General features: G+C 34.8%; 1 protein-coding gene across 10 annotated transcripts in view; it reads right to left on the bottom strand.

The window, feature by feature from the left end:
- MAPK10 (mitogen-activated protein kinase 10) overlaps positions 1–24,103 on the bottom strand; it is a 569,972-nt gene that overhangs the window by 29,163 nt on the left and 516,706 nt on the right. For 9 of the 10 annotated variants that reach the window (XM_053600878.1, XM_053601165.1, XM_053601396.1 and 6 more), the window contains 2 exons: positions 16,513–16,695; positions 12,264–12,388 (listed from right to left, as the gene is read on the bottom strand). In XM_053600878.1, the coding sequence (XP_053456853.1) occupies positions 12,264–12,388; positions 16,513–16,695 (308 nt within the window). Of the gene's footprint in view, positions 1–12,263; positions 12,389–16,512; positions 16,696–19,490; positions 19,614–24,103 lie in introns of those variants that run through there. The other variant, XM_053601316.1, reaches the window with a different exon arrangement.

Genomic DNA, 24,103 nt, shown 5'->3' on the forward strand with positions numbered 1-24,103 from the left:
TCAAAGTTCTCATGTTGACTTCTTTGCTTATCTTTTAGGTTGTTCCTAATGGAGGAAAACATTAACTATTTTTTTCTTCCATGGTTTATGGATTATATCCTAAATATCCCTGTTCTCATTCTGTGGGTGGTGACCCACAGGAACTGTCTTAAAAGGCCATGGCATAAGGAAGGTTGAGAACTACTGTCCTAAACAGATGCCATAACTGGATAATTTCTTTCTTTCCAGGATGAAACATAAGAAAATAAAATACACTTTTTCACAACTGCCTACTATCCTGAGTTAAATAGGTGGATGTCACAAGACTTAAAATACTCCTAGGAGAGAAGAAATAAAATCATATATTTGGAAGAACCTGATAGGACATCCAAGCCCTAATTCATCCTTTTGGAGAGCCTCAGATATGGAATACTCTAGAAAAATAATTCCTGTTCCCTTTTTCTGTTTTAAAAAAAAATTCTCTTTCAGTTGGCTAGCCAAGATATTAACATAATTCACGGTCTAAATAATATATGAAAAGAAAATCTAGAGCATGGACCCCACTAGTCAATAAACCAAGTATCTCCTAAGAATGAACAACTCAACCATTCCAGTTTTTGACCACCTGAGACCCTTACATGTTTGGTGAATTCTGGATGGCACTGAATCAAAATCAAGAGAAAATTTTGCCAAAATGAAGGACAAAGAAATTAGTGTGTCAGTGAAGTACATATTCCTATTACAAGTCACGTAGGGAGAGAGGTTCTTAAAAGTAAGCAGCTAACTCTTTGTCTACAACAAACATTTTTACAAGTTCCCACCAACATAATACATAGCATCAAAACAATTCAAAGGTGATTCAAAAGATATCTTCTCTTTAATAGCTGAGGCATTGGGCAAGCATAATATAATGGAGTCATATCTTGCCTAGAAGGCAATTAACAAATTACTCACATTTTGCTGCTGAAAGAATACATAAGCATGAACAGATGGAAATTCAGAATTCCACAAATGGCAGATATTAGGAATTACAGACATTGATTTAATTCTCACTAAGCAAATGAAAGCTACAAAAATGTCAATTGCTCTTTCTATAATTACGCACATAATTAGAGTGCATCAAATTCATATCCATGGTGTAATCGTTCACATTTCTTCCGCCTTATTTCTAAATTTATATACATTTTAAGTCTAACAAATCTAGAGTTCGACTTCATGCTAAAAGGGTCTTCCATGACAGATAGAAGGCAGTAAACTATTTCTCAAAGTAAGTGTGCCCTGAGTCGCAGGAGCTTCTCCACAGCACAACGCGTGCTACAGTAATAAGAAATCCTGAGACTCAAAGACGTAGTCCTTGTGTTGGGACAGATGGAGAACAGCTGAGGAAGGAACCCAGCCAGTTTATTAACTCCATGTGAGTAGAACAAATCATATTTAAAATAATTCATAGGGACATTTAGCCTGAAAAACAGAATTTAAATGATGGAAGTTTTTAAATGGAGAGAAGAGAATAATATTTCACGTCATGACATCATTCTTTGTCTTTCAACCACCTGAAAACAAAAGGTCAATGTGACCTGCACCAAAGTTATCGACCAGACCGGTGGTGAGCTTCTGGGAAATATGTAGACTGATTGTCAAATTTAACATACATGAAAAATACTGTAACACCTTATGGACATGAAATCACTAACATGTTAAATATTTCAGATATCATTCTTAAGTTTTTTTCCTTGCTGTGAAATGGGCAGTTTGGTTTACTTGAGGAAGTATATAACAGACCTTAGATATTTTTGCTTGATACTCTTAAAATGCTAGGGACAGTCTGAGAAATCTCTTTGAAAATAATGCTTTTTATAAAGCTCCAAACATGACTTCCCTAAGAAAATTTAGCTGGCATGCTTTATCAAATACAGTGAGTGTTGTGTCTAGTAATAAATATGAAAGAAAAAACTCTTTGCAAGCTTTCCATATTGAAATACAAAGTAATAAGCATGATTCAAAAAAAATCTAAAAAACAAAGGGTGAATTGCTTACTTACTAAAAGTGGGTTCACATTAGGAAATACAAGGTTACACTCAGAGCAATAGGCATTGTGAAGGCCTCTTTCCCATTTATTAAAAGGAATAGAGGCTTTTTATACTTGCCAAATATTAGAAGAAACTAGTTTTCTTACTATTCTAATAAAATGAAGTTTTTCTTTAAAGTAATTTGTATCCCTTCAAAACATTTGTACCCCCATAATATTCTGAAATTTTTTTAAATTTTCAAATTCCTACCAAAAAACCCTTAAATAACTCAAGTTTTACAGTTGATTATTTATTTAAATAATTAATAGTTATTTCTACAGTTTATGAGTGTCCACTAAATTTTATGTAATATACTTCATATGCAAACTGACTTTTTTCTCAGGCAAGCAAAATAATGTTTATTAATTATATTAAGCACGTGTCCATATCCTGTGAAAAAAATCAGGAATCCAAAACAGTAGTTTCAGAACTTAAAATAAATTTGTTATTCAAAAACTGTCCTGAGGACATCCCCTAACCTTTTGATGCTACTCATCAAAGGAAAATGTCAATGACAAAGGCTTCAATCTCCTTTCCTCCCTGTGGGAGAGATAAAGTCTGTAAAGAGAGCCGCTTTCATTTATAACTCATTTAAATCCTCCCTTCCAGATAGTTCATGTTTAACTCACAGTGCTAAATTTAATAAAAAGATTATGAAATACGTGAAGCAAGCATGTGTATGCTGTATTGCATTGTTTATCTCCAAAAAATGGACAACTATTGATAAACTATTTGAATATTAAATGTATCAAGGTCATATTCATTGTAGCTCATATTTTTTTCTTATTCTTGCCTAAGTTTATACACAGTGAGTCTGGCAGAGTGTATGTAAATATTCATTTATAATTGAATATACATATTTTTTCTTTTTTTTTATTTATTTTTATTTATTTTTTTATTGTTGGGGATTCATTGAGGGTACAATAAGCCAGGTTACACTGATTGCAATTGTTAGGTAAAGTCCCTCTTGCAATCGTGTCTTGCCCCAGTAAAGTGTGACACACACCAAGGCCCCAACCCCCTCCCTCTGTCCCTCTTTCTGCTTCCCCCCCATAACCTTAATTGTCATTAATTGTCCTCATATCAAAATTGAGTACATAGGATTCATGCTTCTCCATTCTTGTGATGCTTTACTAAGAATAATGTCTTCCACTTCCATCCAGGTTAATACGAAGGATGTAAAGTCTCCATTTTTTTTAATAGCTGAATAGTATTCCATGGTATACATATACCACAGCTTGTTAATCCATTCCTGGGTTGGTGGGCATTTAGGCTGTTTCCACATTTTGGCGATTGTAAATTGAGCTGCAATAAACAGTCTAGTACAAGTGTCCTTATGATAAAAGGATTTTTTTCCTTCTGGGTAGATGCCCAGTAATGGGATTGCAGGATCAAATGGGAGGTCTAGCTTGAGTGCTTTGAGGTTTCTCCATACTTCCTTCCAGAAAGGTTGTACTAGTTTGCAGTCCCACCAGCAGTGTAAAAGTGTTCCCTTCTCTCCACATCCACGCCAGCATCTGCAGTTTTGAGATTTTGTGATGTGAGCCATTCTCACTGGGGTTAGATGATATCTCAGGGTTGTTTTGATTTGCATTTCTCTAATATATAGAGATGATGAACATTTTTTCATGTATTTGTTAGCCATTCGTCTGTCATCTTTAGAGAAGGTTTTATTCATGTCTCTTGTCCATTGATATATGGGATTGTTGGCTTTTTTCATATGGATTAATTTGAGTTCTCTATAGATTCTAATTATCAAGCTTTTGTCTGATTGAAAATATGCAATATAATTGAATATATTTTAAGCCTATTCCTTACTATGTTGTTTTATGAATTTATTATGCATTCAAGAGAACTCTGTAGAAGACCACCGGATGAGCTAAACCTAAGGAAAGCATAAACAATATAAACAGTAACTCATTCATGAAGTAGATTTAATAAAGCAAGTAACACAGGATATTCATCATCAAATGATATTAGTTTTTACAGTGAAATATATTTAAGAGAACTAAAAGTAAGTGGCAATAAGAAATGAGAATAATTCTCTACCATTATCTTCAACCACTTGAATTTGGTTTAAAAGTTTTAGATAGTCAATAGACTTGAATATGAATCTTTAAACTATAAATTAAATCTGTCCATTATGTAGTGTACAATTTAGGACTCTCTGATTTTCTATGCACTTAATGACTAAAACCTGGTCAGGATATTGTTTTATATTCAGAACCAAACAGTTGTTTAAAGATGATAGCCAGAGAGAGATGAGCATAATTTGTTAATTATAATTTAAAGCAGTTGATGCACATCTGGTTGAGGATTAGCAGATTTTCCTAGCAACTTAGTTATAACTGATTAACATTTAGAGGGACAAGTGATTCAGAGGCTTGTCAGGAAATAATGCACTAAGCAAGTTGAACAATCAAATAAAATAGATAGCTCACATTTTGAAAGGGTTTATATTTTTTTCTTCAGGTAATAAATAATAAGTTATCAAATATTCCAACTCAATTGAAATTTCCATTCTCTGTTAAAAACCCACCAATAGCAATGAAAGCAAGGAACTTGTGTTTTGGATTTTGTTCTTTCAATTCAATGCTAAGCTACCATCAGCTAGGTCAGGGTGGGACACAAAGTTTAGGCTTAATAAATAGAACGAAGGGATAATTTACCCACTGGGCAGCAGAAGAACAGAAGGAAAGCAATCTAAAGGAAAAGAGAGAGCTAGATCCTTTCACTCCCCTCACACTCATGCCGCCAGCACTGCTTCAACAAGCTGGGAGGCTCCTCAACAGCCCTGTAGCCAACAACTGAAAAAGTAACCCCGACACACCAAAGGAAGAGAGTTCACACAATGGCAGCCCCAGTGGGAAATACTCTTCTTCAACATTCAGAAATACTCACTCTCTCAGACTGGAAGAGTGATTATGATTTCTTGGGTGGAAACCACAATATACTCAAAAAAAAAAAAAAAAAAGAGTTATTTATGGTAATGTTTCCTTCACTTGACTGGGGAAACCCCTGGGCACCTTTTTTAACTTCCAAAGGCTTCTTCTCCAACATAAGTGTGCTCAGTTCTTTGGTTACTTTTCTTAGAGACTTCAGAGTCCTGAATAAATTAAAAACTATTAGGTAAGCGCCACTCCTGGGCCTGTTTGCCCGCAGGTGCTGTCCTCACCCTTCCTTCAGTCCTCTGTGTCTCAGGGAGCTGATCCCTCAGGCTGCGTTTCCCAGCTTTGTCCATCAGCTGCCTTAGGCCTGGACTCAGCCAACAGGAGTGAGATACTCACCAGAAATGGGGGACAGAGCAGGCCATTTCCTCTCATCCCTGCTCCAGAAGCAGCTGTATTTCGTTTTTTGTTTTTTAGGCCATCATCAGAAAATACTTATTTAGGTGTTTATCTAAGTCAGCCTGAAGCAGGGCAGCAAATGCTCAAAGAAACTAGAAATTCAGGTCTTGCCTTCTAGTTCTCCCCTGCAGGGGCTGGCCCACCCAAACACTGTGATTACTGGGAAAATTAATCAGCCAGGACTCAAGTGCTTTAGGAGGTTGTTGTTGTTTTTTTTCTTTTTCCCCTTAAGTGATTTAATGGCCACTGAAGGTGAAGATGAGTAAACAGTTTATAAATGTGCAAGCTGATGTTGACAACAATGCACCCATAATCACTCACCCCAATACTGGCATAGGCACAGGCACAGACTAAAGGTGACTTTCATTTATGATTAAGAATGTATCTGTGACTCCGGCTCCCACTGGACAGCTTGTCACTCCCATGCCCTGGCTTCAGTAAATTGTCTCCTGGATCTTAGGTTGGTAGCGGCTTCCTATTGGGGCTAGTCACGGGATTGGTCTATGAGTGTCTGCTCCTAGTTTTCGCATTGCAATCTGAGAAAATCCTTAGCTTTGCCAGTGTTTAAATGCCCTCCCAGGTCTCACGTGCTTAGCTTAGACCACATTTCTTCTGACTGCCCAGCTGGTCTTGACTGCTACCCAACCACATTGGTCCACGTATCTGCATCAGCTCTTAGCTGGATGACTTACTCAAACCAAGTGCTGCAGCCTTCTCTGCTTTGACCACAGGCTCCTGACTCCCTTCTCTGTCCTTTCTGATCCCACATCTGGCTCTATTCCATCCTCATCATTTTGGTTTTGTTCCTTTATCCCAATAGCTGCTCATGGTTTCAGAGCTGAGATTCTGAATGTTGATATTGCTGAACTGAAGCATAAAATCACTCTATAATGGTATCTAAGTACTCATTTAAATTTTCCCTTGAACACATTTTCAGACATAGGCAAGATAAAAATTCACATTTATATGTCACAAAAATATTGAAAATAACACATATTTCCTGCATCGCTTGTCATTCTTTCCATGCATTTTCTTTGGCAACATTCAGCAAGATAAAAAGGCAGACATGAGGGTGGTTAAAATAATATTACATAGTAAATCTGCTCAAAGGGTGTGAAATCTGTGATGGCCTGCAATAAAACAGCTTCATACAGTCAGGTTAACTTGTTCTGATAAATTCTTTCACTGTAGGCAAAAATAACTTAATCCCAAAAGTCATGAAATAGTAAACAATAATGTCAATAAAGCATTTAAGACCCCCTTAATTACCTTATGTTGTAAACAAACAGTAAATGTGTAATATTGCTGACAATTCTGAACTTATATTTTCTAAGTGTTATTTCCACTAACACTTGTGTTTCTCTGTTTTCCAGGTTATACTCTCACTGGGAATCTGAACAGCAGGTTTGTGAACTCAAGATCTATATAGGTATAATAAATTCCTGCCCAACTCTGCCCAATTCCCAAGTTAATCTTGAAATAGGTAAGAAATAGTAAGCAAACTCAACCCTGACCCTGTTTTCCTAATCACCCTTCACCCAAACTGTTTGAATTAGTAAACCTTTTCCCTTAGGATTCAGAGATGTCATGTCCTTATATTCTCATCCAAAATAGGCCCAGTCTCTACCCTAACTCTGTATTATAGCCATATGCCTTTCTCCAAGCCTCTGTTCCAGCATTGTCTTCTGGAACTTTTTTTTGGCTACCATGCAGAAAGTCCTGTGTTATCTGTCATCCCTCCTCTGGCTTCTCATGTACCTGGGGTTCACCCACTACAGAAAAGAATTTCTAGATGCCACTGCCTTACCAGTTTAACCTGTCCCTCTGCCCACATTCCCAGAGTAATGTTTCAGCCATTAGCAACTGTATCTGAGCCTCTCTGAGACGGGGCCTTCAACACAATGACGTCTACATCCTTCCTTGTAATCAAGAATCGAGGAACCGAGAAATGTCCTCTAATTTCATAAGCTTGTAATTGGCTTCTTTACGATGATTACTTTGAGTTTTGAAATCTTTGGTTTTGCATACACCTCTCCTTCTTGAATACACCTCTATGAACAGCCTCTCCTGCTCTCTCCCCCCTACCTCCTTGCAAGGCGTAGGAATTACAAGAATCTTTACTAAGGCTGCCGCATTCAGGAGCTTTCTCAGGGTGTCTGGAGATTTTGGTGGAAATAAAACTGTTTTAAATAATGGTTGCACGTTGTTTCTGTTAAATTCCTGTCCTGTGTGCCTCGAGGCATAGTTAATCTACTCTTCCTTGGCTCGGAGTTCACCCAGGTGCTCCTTAAGGGAGCTCTGCAGCCCTACCCTCAGGAGTTCCTTGGTGAAAGCCACCGCTCTACCCTAGCAAGATGCTAAACTCAAGAATCTGGTGAAAAACATTCAACAGAGCCTCCTTGTCTGTATTTCCCTCCAACAGCATACAAGATATTAAATCAAGTTCCCCCAGACAAGTCTTCTAGTTTCCCAAAGTAAAGACAGTTACAATGATGAATTATAGACTCCATGACATGTCTTCCTTAGCCAGGCGTTGTGGCGGGTGCCTGTAGTCTCAGCTACTCAGGAGGCTGAGGCAAGAGAATTGCTTGAGTGTAAGAGTTTAAGGCTGCTGTGAGCTATGAAGCCACAGTACTCTACCAAGGGGGACAAAGTGAGACACTGTCTCAAAAAAAGAAAAAAAAATTAAAAAATGAAATTTAGAAAACCTATAATGTGTCTTCGTTTTGGTTTAAACTGATGGCCCTGGATTCTCTTCTACTTGGCAAAGTAGAGGTGGGTATACACCAGCAAAACAAAAAGATCCAAAACTGTGTATGGGAACTAGATAATTTTCACTGATGATTAAAAAAAAGTTGCAGAATATTTCTGTATTTCTGCAGTTTCTTGGCCCACTAATCTATTTCATAAGATGCATATATCTTTTCCAAATATCAAAAGGTAGTAATATTAATATAGTGGTAATAGTAACAATGATGATAACAATTTATATGATCATGATCAGCATACATTATACTAAGCATTTTCTGAACGTTAACTCTTTAAATTCTCAGAACACTATGTGACAAATATGATTAAAAAGGAGAACTTTACTGGTTAAGAAAACTAACTTGTAGAAAGCTTAAGAAATTTGACCAAGTCCAGCTAGTAATGAGCACAGCTTTCATACCTAGGAAAATACAAATAACTCAGTACATTGAATCTGCATGTAATCTTTGTCCCACTGATTAGCACTGAGACAGAGTTAGCCACTTCTAATTGTTTCTTGAAAAAGTGTTGATGTTAAACCTGGCTTGTATGCAATATTTTGGACCTGTACTTTGTTACTCTGAACACTATTTGAATAAGAACTTGATAATAATTTGAGCATTTGTTACTTCAAAATCTTTGTATATTATTATGCAAATAGATCATTCTTGAGCTTGACATCAAATTTTTTTAATTTTCAAATTCATGTGTGCACCATTAATTTTTCTTCCTAGAGTTATGACAACATTTATGTGCTCTTCTCTTGATTTTGGTACTTTGGTAGTTTTGGAAATATGTAATAAGATAGCTTGTAACATGATTAACAGGCTAGTACACATAGCATTTCTCAACTCTTTTCCAATGTTCCTAAAAAAGTCACATTCTAGACCAGGTGCGGGGGCTCATGCCTATAATCCTAGCACTCTGGGAGGCTGAAGCAGGTGGATTGCCTGAGCTCAGGAGTTTGAGACCAGCCCAAGCAAGAGCAAGACCCTGTCTCTATTACAAATAGACAAACTATCCAGACGTCTTGCTCATGCCTGTAGTCCCAGCTACTGGGGAGGCTGAGGCAAGAGGATTTCTCAAGCCCAAGAGTTTGAGGTTGCTGTGAGCTATGATGCCATGGCACTCTACCCAGGATGAGAGCATGAAACTCTGTATCAATAACTAACTTAATTAATTAATCAAATAAATAAAATAAAAACATCACATTCTCACATGTTTTCTCTGTTATGCCCTGATCACTTGGCTTTATTTTCTCCATTGACATTTATTCTTCTTCCCTCTCATCTTTGACTTTCCTTCCTTCTCTAACATAATGTGAGTTACAAAAGCTGCTGGATCTTGATTTCCTTAATGCAGTCTAATCATGAAAATTCTGATTATTCGATACTTCCATTTATTTGGAATATAAAGATACACCAGAGTTATGTTGCAAAACAATCTTGTCAGCCCTGGCAAAAGACACATCACTTTCCTTATAGTCTTGCCGTGTATTCATGAAGAAAGGTCGTTTTATTTTAAGTGCATGTTCATAAGTAGCAATAAAGATACTAATTCTAAAGCTATTGCAGAAAGCATAGCTTACAGATTTGTCTCTCCCTAGCTGTAACCTCTGTAATATACATTGTAGATTAACAAACTATTCTGGCCCTAGGATCAGAATTCTAACCTATTCACTCCAATGTGTCAGACATAAGATATGTTTGCCTTTGTATGTGTGGGAATCAATGGTCCCAGCACAGATGTCAAATACTTGCTTGTTTTTCTCTGTACTAACTTCTTTTCCTAGACTTTTAAGCTCTATTAGCTCCTCCCCCTAAAATTCACATGTCCTATCTTGATGCTACCCATTGCATGACAATATTGAAATGGTTAGGAAAAAAGGAAAAAATCTCTAGACATGTTAGTATTCTAAGTTCTATCTTTTTATTATACCAAAATTTTTTTTGTAAAAATAAATTCAGAAGGGCAGCCCTGTGGCTCAAAGGAGTAGGACACTGGCCCTATATGCCGGAGGTGGTGGGTTCAAACCCAGCCCTGGCCAAAAACCTCAAAAAAAAGAAAAAATTCAGAAACCCATTGATACTTTTCCATAACATGTTTTTATAGATTCTCAGTAACTGTCTCTTTTACAGGCAGCATAATTATGAGTGAATTACAAATGTAGACTTCATGACTCTAATTAAACCCTAAGCCACAATCCATTAAACAGATCATATGCATTAAATTAGATGTAAGAAAAAATAAATAAACCACATGATTTGAACTATCACAATAAGTGAGAAGCAACAATTTCAAATAATTTGTATTTATCTAAAATTTTTATCAACCTAACCTAAAACAGTTTTTTAAATTTCATCAGAGTTAAAATCCTTATACTTAATTTTCATGTACATGTAGATTGTACTGTCTCTTACTTATTTCATTCTACTCCAAGAAATCTTTGAAAGTATGTCCCAAGTATGAGAGACTGAAAGAGGTTCTATATTTTAGTTGTAAGAAGACATAGTAGTTTCAAGAACATTATCGCTAAACTGGGGTTCAAACCCGGCCCCGGCCAAACTGCAACCAAAAAATAGCCGGGCGTTGTGACGGGCGCCTGTGGTCCCAGCTGCTCGGGAGACTGAGGCAAGAGAATCACATAAGCCCAAGAGCTGGAGCTGGCTGTGAGCTGTGTGACGCCACGGCACTCTACCGAGGGCACTAAAGTGAGACCCTGTCTCTACAAAAAAAAAAAGAAAGAAATATTTAATTATCAAATCAAGCAACTAAGAATTAGTTTGAAACATAATGAAATTTCAACATCATTGTAGAATTGATTAAGAGAGTAAATCTTAAGAAAATGTAATGAAGAATGATTACACCGCAGTTTGCACATTTGGGAGACTCATTTTTTGCTTATGTGTTTTCTCTGAAGTTTTTGAATGCTTAATGATTGGATTACATATGCGAAAAGGAGCTTGTGGAATATTACGTCTATAAAGTTCAATGTACCTAGTTCTCACTGCCGTCTTTCATATCTTCTGTAGTGAAGAATTATGTAAGTTTCGATCTAGCATCTCTGACACGGACAAGCACACAGTGAGGCAGAGGAAAAGAAACTTTAGGAGAGCAAATATATCCTCCAGCAAGAGTATCCCAAGGTAGAGAAATGCAAACAAAATTTCAAATAGAAGATTAAGAACATATTCAAACAAATAATCATGAAGGTATTATGTGAAAGAAAATGAGACACTTCAGCACAGGTATACTAAGAGTTTGAGAAGATTCTGGTGCTTGTGAGAGAAGGTCACATTACTGTAGTAACATGTAAACCCAGCACAGAAAGGAAATTCTAATCAGGAGTCCTAGAGAATACACATCACAGCAGGAGGAAAGGAGAAAGCTGAAGATATAAGAGATTGAAAAGAAGATATTAAATATTTGGAGAATATTGAATAAATAAAAAGTTATGCTTCCAAGAAGATTCTTAAACTATGTCTAGATTTAAGACATGGAGATATGTCATACGGGGATATTCAACCTGAATTAATGTCCTTTTTAAAATAATCCACTTCCTCTCATCTAGTTCATGCAAGGCTTCAGAAGGCATCAATAGTGCAATAACAGCTTTCTCACTGAAATAATCTAGGAATCAAGAACATATCAGGAACATGGAAGCGGAGCAGCATGTCCTCTGTTATGTTTTCCTACTGCTAAGCTTTCATTAGGAGAGGCTGATGGTTACACACAAGAGGAAGCGTAAGTGTTAGACATTTACTAAAAAACATGGTAGTGTGCTATGGAAATCTAAGGCTTGCTGGGCTAAATTTCATAGAAAGTACTGACATAGAAATGCATTTAAAAACACAGGCTGAAGGAAATAAGATTTTCAGGGGGCAGGTAATATGCCTTTGACTTATGAACTTTATGAAGGTCCTTAGTGTGTTCTTTTGACTTCTGGTCCTATTCAGTTTTGCCCACAAGCTATGATTTTTTTTGCAGTTTTTGGCCAGGGCTGGGTTTGAACCCGCTACCTCCTGCATATGGGGTCGGTGCCCTACTCCTTTGAGCCACAGGCGCCACCCCAAGCTATGATATTTTTGTGGAAGGAAAGGATGAGAAGCATATGCCTTACCGCCTCCACCTCGGCAGGGTCGTACCAGACGTTGATGTAGGGATGCTGTAAGGCATCGTCCACTGAGATTCTTTTTGCTGGGTCAATCACTAGCATCTTTGACAACAAGTCCCTGGCTTGGCTGGCTGAAGCATGGAATGAGAAAAACAAGCAGTAAGATTTTGATTTTAGTAAGGAAATTTATTGAAGGGCAAGAGAACTAAGGAAACAAAAAATCGAATGGTATCTCCTTTCTGAACATTAGGTAAATTTTTGATATGCTGGAAAAGGAAACACATTTCACACTGTCTCTGTGTGACTCCAAGTTGAAGGCTTCATTTGAGGTCTTTATGGGCCATAATGCTATGAGCGTATGCATTTATTCAAGTTTCTAAGTAAAATTCATCAACCTAGAAAATGTGTGTAAGTGAAGTAATCTGCTTGGGAAAATAGGATGAAGAGCACAGGAAATGCAAATGCATGATGTTGGATAAAGGTTGGATGGCTGTTTGACACAATGCATGTGTGTTTATATTCTCATTCATACAATGAAATATTAGAATTTGAGTATTTAAATTGACTCAAGAGATCAAATAGTAAAAGTTTCTTTTTTACTTAGAAACAACTTGAAGAACTGATGTAACAGAAATATTCAAACACTGGATTTTATTTGAACATTCTGTAATCATCAGGCATTTTTAATCAATGGAATATGATTTGATGAAATCAAGTAGCTAGGGACTGAAGCCAGTCCAATGAAACACCAGAAACTAATACAAAGCTACATGATATACACGTTATCATGATTAATGTTTTGGCTGTGGGCAGCAATAATTATAAAATTATATGGTAACAATCAGTAATATGTTTATTTAATAACATTGTTAAAAATATGTCATTTTTAATCAGTACAATTATATAAAATTTTATATGAAATAAGGTTTTAACAGAAATAAGTAATATCCCAAATCAATGTTTTTACTCAACTGACTTGAAAATTAAACAATAAAAAAATTCAGTTTATTCCAAATATGTGGTAAAACTATAAATTAAAGAGGATAAAACCTAAGCTGACTTTTTTCAAAGTCAGTGTGTTTGACTCTATGGACATGTATCAATTTTTATCTAATCAGTCTTTTCAGGTTAAGGAAACTGGGTTAATTGTACTGATTTTAAAATTACATAAAATATAAAAATCAAAAAAATAGCCACTATTGCCCCTCTCTAGAAGCAACTACTGTTATTATTGGCTATTTTTCCTAGTACTGTTTGTATTTTTCACACAATTTTGACCATATCACAGTTAAAATGTAGCAATCTTTTTTTACCTATCCTATAAGTATTCTCTTTTATTACACTTTAATAAATATACCTTTGAATGTTCTAAAGTAATATGAAAAGCTCGGCGCCCCTAGCTCAGTCAGCAGGGCACTGGCCACATACACCTAGGGTGGCGGGTTTGAACCCAGCCCAGGCTTGCTAAGCAACAATGACAACTGCAACCAAAAAATAGTCGGGTGTTGTGGTGGGCGCCTATAGTCCCAGCTACTTGGGAGGCGGAGGCAAGAGAATCGCTTAAGCCCAAGAGTTGGAAGTTGCTGTGAGCTGTGATGCAACAGCACTCTACCCACGGTGACAGCTTAAGACTCTGCCTCAAAAAAAGTAAAATGAAATAAAAATAAAGTATATATCATTAATATGAAAAGCCACTAGTTAAATCAGACTTGAGGACTTTATGTTTCTATTAGCCATTTTTTGAGAAACTCAGTCCAAACTTCTTGCAAACTAAACCTCTGAAGCTAAGAGAATAACAAAAAATACAAAAATACTTACACATTAATTCAATATTTAATTTTTCTCATTGTCAATGAGTTCCTAGTGGCCTAACAAGGCTGTGTTTATTTATTCATTGGTTGAAAGATCTCTATGAGTTGTAATACATTTTAAAGACTCACCTACTCCACTCCCATAGATTCTGCCATTCAAACCCATCCATGTATCAATACCTGCTCTTAGAAAAGGGGGGATACCAATACCAAATCATCTCACTAAGAAACAATCATCAATGCCACTTGTAGGAAATAAAATGAGAAAATTTTTCAAAGTTGTATCTTTCATTTGGGAAAATCTGTTATGCTCTTTTCCAAACACAGTAAATACATTTTTATTTTTAGTTATTTGTACATGATGCTTATTTATAATTTGCCAATTTTATATTAAAAAGTAAAATTAAGCCATTATCAATATATAAACTAGTTTATCATTGACAAAAATAACATAATTGTAGAGATTAAAATTAAATTAGAAAGTAAATGCCAGAAAGTTGGAATTACATTATGAAGCATGATATTTTATTTAATAGTTTTTCTAAAAATGTTGTCATCATCATTCAATAGTTTAATGAGAGCTTTCCTGTCTCTGTATTATTACAAGTGCTTTCATAAGAAGGGATGCTTTTGCCTGGCATGTCAGTTAGCATCATGAAGTCACGAATTCTATAAGATCTCTCCTTGGTATGCACACAGGTAATGCTGATCTTAAAAGCAGTAGTTCAGTAAGAATTTGGCCCATTATCATGAAGAAAGTTCATGGATGCTGCTGAAGGAAGAATCACCACCACTGTGTAATATGTGTCAAAAACACAGAAATAATGTTGCACATTTCAAACCCATTACATAAAAGTTTGGAGGAAATGAATAGATCCTGGAAAATTATAGTAGGACCACATTTTAGTTTCTCTGAATCATTTAAGTCTACCTTAGCTATTTGGATTAAGTTTTTAAGTTAATTAATTGTCCACTGAGCATGTGGGGTTAAATGTAAAGGATGTGTCCCCAATTTTTCTTGTTTGATAATTTACAGATACATTTTTAAAAATATTTTTATTTATTATATTTAATAAACACTGAGCATTCACAATGTGCCAGCCATTGTTCTAAGTGCTTGACAAACTATTAAGTCAATTAATGTTCCCAATAATTTATAAAGTAAGCGCTTTTTACATTCATTTTGTGAAAGAGCTCTATAAAAAGGTTAGGTAACTAGCTTGGAGTCACATAGACTTTAAGGCACAGAGGCAGGAGGGAATCAGATTATCAGGAGTGTCCTAAATTATAATAAGAACTTGAATATTATTATTTATATTATACTTATTCAGGGCCAAATTTATTCTGAGTCTCCCAATGAGACCGAGGCATTACTACTTCAATTTTCTGGATGAAGATACTGATATTTGTTACTCAATTACATAACTGCAGACAAAGTGGTAGAAAGAATTACTTATGAACATAGTGTTTATATTAAATATGTAGGTAAAATTCCATTTAGTATTCTAAAATGAAAATTTAGTGGTTAAGTACTTTCAGTGGGCTCCTTGGTGATAGAGACAGGAATATACCAATACCAAATCATCTCACTAAGAAACAATCATCAATGCCATTTGTAGCATAAAAACAAATAGAAGAAACTCAGCTACCTGCATCTCCAAGATTTTACAACTAAAAACTTGTGTCAAAAATATTTTTAGATAATAAAAAAGATTGGAATAATGATTTCACTGTATATTATTTTGGTCTTTTAGGATTTACTTCAAAAAATAATTTTAAGATTACAAAAAATAGACCCCAAGAGATAGTTAACCCACTCTATTGTCAAACACTTATCCTTTCCTCTGAATATACAGACAACTGTAAAATCTTTAGACTACTCCTGTTTGCAAGAAAAGTGTTTTAATAAATACCACTCCTTAACTTGAAATAGTTCAAGTTAAAGAAATGATGAATGGGCGGCACCTGTGGCTCAGTGAGCAGGGCGCCGGCCCCATATGCCGAGGGTGGCGGGTTCAAACCCAGCCCTGGCCAAATTGCAGCAAAAAAACAGCTGGGCATTGTGGCGGGCGCCTGTAGTCCCAGCTACTTGGGAGGCTGAGGCAGGAGAATCGCCTAAGCCCAGGAGTTGGAGGTTGCTGTGAGCTGTGTGATGCCACCGCACTCTATTGAGGGCAATAAAGTGAAACTCTGTCTCTACAAAAAAAAAAAAAAAAAGAAATGATAAATGATTGAAGTGATAGATATGTTAATTATTTGATTTGGCTATTTCACATTGTACACATGTATTAAAATATTTTGTATACCATAAATATGTGCAATTAGTACTTGTCAACTAAAAATAAGCAGAAAAGTGAGAAAGAGAGAGAGAGAGAGATGAATACCGTGTGCTTTTTTAGCCCATCACTGCACAGTAGTTCTCAAGTCACCCCTGAAGTGCATACCTTTGAGTTTATTGTGCTCGGAGTCCGCTGGGAAGAGGGAATCTGGAAAAAGCTTGGGAAAGGTGAGTCCCGCATACTTGGGCCGATTCTCCACATAGTTTCTTACTGTGGGTTGCAATTTTTTCATGAATTCTGGACATGGTGTTCCTAGTTGTTCAATTACCTTATTCCACTGGTCAATATCTGAGAATTGAATCATTAAGGAAAAAGCAAGTACAGAACACTAGCTCTTGCCTTTCAGCAGTCAGGGAGCTAACTCTTCTCAGAATCCTGAACAAGTAACACAATTCGAGTTTTATAAGGAATAAAGAATAAAAATGTAAATCAGAATTGTTAGGCAATGAATACTCTTGAAATTTAAGAACTCATATACATCGAGGAAACTGGAATTATTTAATAAAATAGGATATGAAAGAGTTGGTTTATAAAGATAAAAAGTTATTCAGATAACACAAGAAGAATCTCTTATAATGAGATAAAATTATGTTGTCTATTTTAAATTGCACATAAACTTTATGGACACTGTATAATCATGCAACTTAGAATTAAAAAATAGACTGACATATCACAGTGCTATTTTTATCCTGAAGTTACTTCAATTATTTATATTTTTTAAATGGCAAGTACACAAATATTTTAAATAATATTCATCTAAAGTTTTTTTTTTCTTTTTTTTTTTTTTTTGCAGTTTTTGGACAGGGCCTGGGTTTGAACCCACCACCTCTGGCATATGGGGCTGGCGCCCTATTCCTTGAGCCACAGGTGCCACCCCTCATCTAAAGTTTTTCTAAATTACCTTTAAGACTTTTTTCTTCCTTTCCTAAAACTTTGGAAATTTCACCTATCAATGTTTCAGCTCATATGTATTACACATGGGATCAACATAATTTTAATAGTAAACAACTCATCAGCACTTGCCAAAGACCTAAAAATTATATTTATCAAAGTAGTCATTTATTTCATCCCAATTGTTTCTACGGTTGATATCCCTGAATATTATTTTCAATGCAGTATGAGGGTGAACAGAAGAGATATTCAACTTGAGATAACAGATTTCCATCCAAGTTCATCCAAGTTCAGTAAGTACATTAAGCATGGTGAATTCTACAGGAAAAATATTACCTTTCTGAAAATTAATACCCTCAAAAATTATAGCTAGCATATAATTCATATCACTGATTGAAATTCTCTTTTTCACTATCATTAATATTTGATATATCAGAGCCTTGAGTATGATAAACATCACCCACAAAAACTTTGAAGAATCAGATGGGAACAACTGATTTCAGACAGACTTCCTGGCAATGTGTCAGTGAACACTAGAGACCTTGAAATTTCTTCTCCTGCACGGAAAGCCATCATCACTCCTATACTGTTTATGCTTTTTCAACTCTGATATGATAAGTTAATTAATGTAATATGCAGCAGTTCAAAGATCCTTGCCATAACATTACTTAGTTGAAGTTTATTTGGACTGAGAAAAAAGATGGGTAGTCCTGACCAAAGAGAAAATTAACTACATTAACAAATTAACTATGTTTGTAATGCAAACACATATATAGAAAATTGAAAAAGTTACAATCAAATTAATTCACAAATTCTCTTCTATCTCCCTTATAAGCTAGCTGAATAAAATTTAAATTACTACATGTCATCTCTGTTATTGGAATGAAACTGTATATGACTATGGACTATTAAATGAAATGAGAGTGGGAAAGAACAGAGAACATTCTTTTATAAAATCATAGCAATAATTCAACAAGAACATGTTTCAAGAAAAGTTTATCTAAATTATTATGTGTATGAGAAATATAGTGGTAATTCAGAATCATTATAAACGAAGACACTAAAACATTATGTGAGGTTAGAGTTACAAATTAATCATAGACAAAATCCACATTAATACCACGGATATATGTAGGCTACAGATACTTAGACTAATTTAAATAGAAAACATTAGTGTAGTTAAATAAGATGCAAGTGCTTATCATTGTAAATTATGAAAAGAAGCTCATTTTTTAATACAGTTAGGTTACCATGCCCCACCAAGCCGCCTTTTAATCATTTGTCAAACTTATCAGAACTCTGAAGTCTTAATCTCAGACTTACAATAGAGGCAAAAAACCTCAAATTTTCAGTAACGAAGTCATTTAACAAAATTGGCAAAATAATCCCGACACACTACTGTATTCTAGTTACATTTAGCTAAAGTTATAAAGTTATTTAGCAAAGAATTAATTGCTTTTAAAGTAGCATTCCCCCACAAAATATTTTTACAGTAAAGTTTAACAAGAGTCAAATATTCTAAACTTTGTTAAATAAGAACACTTAAAATGTTTCTTTTAAAACCATAATTATCTAAATTAAGGTTCAGTGTATACTTTCCTACTTTAGATTTCTTTCAAATGAAACACTATTATGCTTGATGCAATGGTTTACAAAAAGAAGAAAAGGAAGAATATTATCAACAATGAAATAAATGTTCATACTGCAAAAAAAAAAAAGAAGGTATAGTTATCTTTAAAAGCCAGTGCCTTTATTTTAACCAATATTAAAGTTTTTTCCTCCCATAAACAGGCATATGTTTAACTGGAAATTACTTGTTTGCCAGATGTTCATAGGCTCATAATAGGAATGACTAGGTCCAGCTTAGTTGAGCACATGATTTCTCTTTATAATCATATTTAATCAAATATAAGCCAAGACTGGAAGTCACACCTCATGTTTCCAAATTCAGTGCTCATTTCAAGCATTTTCTTTCTTTTTTTTTTATTGTTGGGGATTCATTGAGGGTACAATAAGCCAGGTTACACTGATTGCAATTGTTAGGTATTTTTCATAAGAAAAAGAACACATTTGGAATTCATGTAAGAAAATGGTTTTAATTTGGCCATTAAGTTGATGCTATACATTGTCACAGGCAATTTCTGTAAAGAATGTTGCTGAAGCTCCTTCTCTGGCCTATCAGGTCATCATTTTCCCATGAAACACTTACTTTTTTTTTTTTTTTTTTTTGCAGTTTCTGGCCGGGGCTGGGTTTGAACCCACCACTTCCAGCATATGGGGCCAACGCTCTACTCCTTTGAGCCACAGGCACCACCCTGAAACAATTACTTATATTAATATTTTATATACAAAATAAGATGGCTTTTTAAAAGGAAAAAGATCATCAGATTTCCACAATGATTATACTTTTTAAAATACATGAAATATTATCCAGATTTGATGCGTTAAATATGGTAAACTAGTTTTTAAAAAGAATGGCTAAAATTATTTTTATAAAGAGATTTATTTGCTTCAGAATACCCATAAGTCATCATTTTTATTCTACATAGATAAGAATCTGAATATTTATAGATCCTAGGTCTGGGTGGTTATCAAAAGTTATATTTTTGATGTGCTATTTCAGAAACTATCACCCTCAACATAAATTATCAAAGGCATTAGATACAAATAGAAAAAATCCTACATAAGAATTATTTCACAGTAAATTTCCTCATATGATTCTAAATTCACTAAATAAAAAAGTATATGGCAAAAGTTAGATTTTACAAGCAGAGTATGACAAGATACTGTGCAAATGTGATTATTATTAAGGTCTTCATAAATAGCATTGCAATAGGAGAATTAGAGTAAGTTTGAATAGTAAAGATGCATATCTGAAATCCTGAGACTGAAAATTATTAAAGTTAATATTATCAGTTAGCTAAGAAGTTACATTTCAATGTAATTCTCTTACTTTAGCTTCCTTTGCTGGGAAACTTTCTAAAATAATAATACCTTGAACATAACATAAGAAAAGGTCAACCTTTTGGGCTCCTTATTTGCACAGGCCCCTTACACGACCTCACCTTCTCTGGGTGAGAAGTCATAGTTATGAACATAATTTATACTATGCACATTTAAGCCTTCAGAAGCTGCTAAGTAAAATCATAATGAGCTATTTAATGACCTCATTTTATTGGCCCTTTGAATTACTATATCTTCCTTTTTGTTTTTTCTTCCATCATTGACTACTTTCTGTTATTATAAATGTGATTTCCAGAGCTGATATCCTCATAGTTTTTTACTTGCTTTTTACTCTGCTCTCCACCTTAAATCCAATCCTTTGTGCAACAATGTTCTGACCCCTATGTACAACTTAAAATATATCAGTGTTCGCCTCTATATTCTTAGCTATATGTTAAAAATAACATTGCCTAATAGCAATGGCTGTATGGAATAGTTCCAGGAAAGGATATTTTATATTGCAAGCCGACCAGCTGCCTAGGGAGCTGTATGGCTAGCCAACTGTATGGCTTCGCACTAGCTCTGCAGGAAAGAATGCTGTGATCTGCAATTAGTAATTTCTGAAATGAATGTACAATAGGGAAATCGAGGTACAACTGCCATGTGTTAGTCATCATAATATGAAACTGTGTTCCCCCAACTTGAGTATTCATAAACAGGGAACTTAAAAAAAAGAACCCTCTTCCCTCCTCACTAATCCACAAGGATCTGAGTCATTGGTCTGGGCTGAGGTCATAAAACACCAAGGCTAAGTACAGTCTTACCACCATCCAAGGGTGGTCCTTGGATTATATTTTGAGAAATACTAATGTAGGACATACTATCAGTTTCTTGTGAGTTACTAAGTCCAGATGTAAGAATAAAGGACTAGCATGCTTCAGCTTTATGACACAAATTAGAAGAGGTTCAAATTCACTAAACGTTTACTCCACATCTCTTTGCTATGGAAAAGTTGGGGTCATTCACTGGGAATATTTAAGGAAAGAAAAATTCTAATCTTAATTTCTTCTCCCCCTGTTACATTCCTGCAAAGTCCAAGGAAAATTATAGTGGGTAGCACATACAGGCTCCCAGTAGAGGGGGAGGGATTAAGCCATCATCATTATGAGCGAATCTAAGTTCTATACTGCTGTTAACTGTGGACTACTACCCAGGAAGAGTACAAAAGCTATTCAATAGAAAATTCAAAATATTTGACAATTTATGTCAGTAAGTATAGTTCTTCATGATAAAATTTGTTCTTAAAACAACTTTTACTTCTGGGGGCAAATGTGAAGGTAAGGACAAAATATATATATATATATATATATACATGTGACAGAGCCCTGGGCCTTACATTCTCGTGGTTATATTTTGAGCTGTTTGTTCTTTTAAAAAGGTTTTTAGGTTTTTTTCTTGAACATGGAAGTGTTCTATTCCATTCAAACATCCCCCTCAAATTCTGGTACATGAAATATGAATAAAGGACTTAATGTACAATTGTGACTAACATCTGTTTTCATTATAAATAAGCACAGGAAAAGGATCTATTATGAGCCAAAACACATCAAACTCTTAAGGCTCACAAATTAAGTAAAATGCTATTTATGGAGTGGCACTAGCCAATTTCTAGTGTGATCCTATGGAATATGTGATACCCATGAATAGCTTATTTAAGTTCGGACGGCAGCAATCTAAATTAATATGTGCTAAGATTCTTGTATGTTCAAAAGAAAGATGTTTTTAATTGTCTTAATTAAAATAGCATTTTCTACAAATTGAACTTTAGATTCAATACAATTCTGGCATTAATACCCATAGGGATCTTTTCTGTAAAAAATTAGCAAGCCAATTCTAAAATGTGTATTGAAGAGAATGGTGCATTGATAGTCAAGACACTTGTGAAGAAGACCTAAAGGAAAGTTCTTCAGCCTACCTAATTCAAGTGCATTACATGCATTGGTATTCACTAAGAGCCAGTGTGAGTGGCGCAGAGACACACAAACAGATCAGACGAATAAAATATAAAGCGCAGAATTAACATCTCTCTCTCTAAAATGTGGAAACACAACAGAGACATCATTACAGATCAGTAAAGAAAAAATAAGCTAGCCAGTAAATGAAACTGGAGTAAAATAAGCAGGTCCCTCTTTACACACACACAAAAAAATTGACTCCAACTGAGCTGAAGGCTGAAATGTAAAAAATTAAACTTTAAAACATGCATAGTAAAATTACCACGAAGAAACCAAGGGATTATTAAGACAGAAAAATGCATGAACCAAAGAAACAGATTACCAAATTCCAAAATCACTATAATATAAAATAGGAAAATAATCCAAATACAAAGGGGAAACATTAACAAAGATTGAGTGCAAGATCAAGAAATTAAAAACTTCTACTAATTAAAAGGGGAAAAAACAGCACAATAGAAAAAAATTCAGTTTTTTTGTTTTCTATTTAAGAACAGATATTTTACCAAGGAGAAAATATTAGTGACAAATAAACATACGAAAAGATGCTTAGCCTCTCTTGTAGTAAAGGAAATGTAAATTAAATCTCCATTTAAATAGTTCCTTATAGCTCACAACAAATCAAAAACAAATCTGACAATGAAATGTAGGATGACTACATACATAAAGTTACTTTGGAAATTAATCTGGCATTTGTTAGAAAGTTTAAAAATGTGTGTATCTATGACTTCAGGCATTTTTTATTAAGAAAAGCTTGGACATGTGCATTGGAAACATATATTCACAACATCATTGTTTATAAAAGCAAAAATAAAACAAAAAAATCTACATCTATTCCCAAGTCTATTTACAGGAGAGTGAGTTGGATGTAGAAGATTCATAGACTTGAATACCACACAGCAATGAAAATGAGTTGACTATTTCCAATCCAAACACGTGAATACATTTAAAAGTTATTAGGTTAAGGGGGCGGGGTGTTTGTTTGTTTGGCTGGGTTTTGCTTTGTTTTTTTTCTTATTTTTTTGGAGACAAGAGTTTCACTCTGTCATCCTGGGTGGAGTGCTGTGGCATCATTGTAGTTCACAACAACCTCAAACTCCCGGGTTGAGCAATCCTTTTGCCTCAGTCTCTGGAGTAGCTGGGACTGTAGGCCTGCACCACTACACCTGACTAGCTTTTGTGTTTTAGGTAGAGTGGGGGTTTTACTCTTTCTCAGGCTGGTCTTGAACTCCACCCAGTTCAGTCTCCCAGAGTGCCGGGATTATAGAAGTGAGCCACCACAGCATGCCAAATTTGTTTTTCTAACGCAAGTCACAAGATAATAATAACAGTATGGTATATGTAAAATACATAAAAGTAAAGCATATATTGGCTAATGATAAATGTACCTGTGGCACAAATATTAAGAACGTCAAGGAGGTACTGACAAATATTTAGGACTGTATTTACCTCTGGGAAAAGAAGGATATTGCTAGAGTGAAGCACTCAAAAATATTTAAAGGTATTGGTAATGCTCTAGGTAGTATAGTGTGTTCATTTTAGTAATCTTCAAAAGCTATACATTTTCAAAAGCTATAATATTAACTGACTTATATAGTATAAAACATTTTGTAATTTTTTTAAATAAAAATGTCAGCTATGATGAAATTTATTATATCTTTCCCCAAAATTACCTCAATAGTAGAATTCTAATTTTTGTAATTCTGTAGTTAAAAGCATATTTGCTTGAATAAAATTTAATTAATAAATTCTTTAAAATACATCTAATAATAAACTAACATATACATATATCAAATTTTAAAAACTGGCTATCTAAATTTCTCATTACTAAAAATAGTTATGTCAAATTT

The sequence above is a fragment of the Nycticebus coucang genome, chromosome 1 (assembly GCF_027406575.1).
Source record: "Nycticebus coucang isolate mNycCou1 chromosome 1, mNycCou1.pri, whole genome shotgun sequence".
Lineage (NCBI taxonomy): Eukaryota > Metazoa > Chordata > Mammalia > Primates > Lorisidae > Nycticebus > Nycticebus coucang.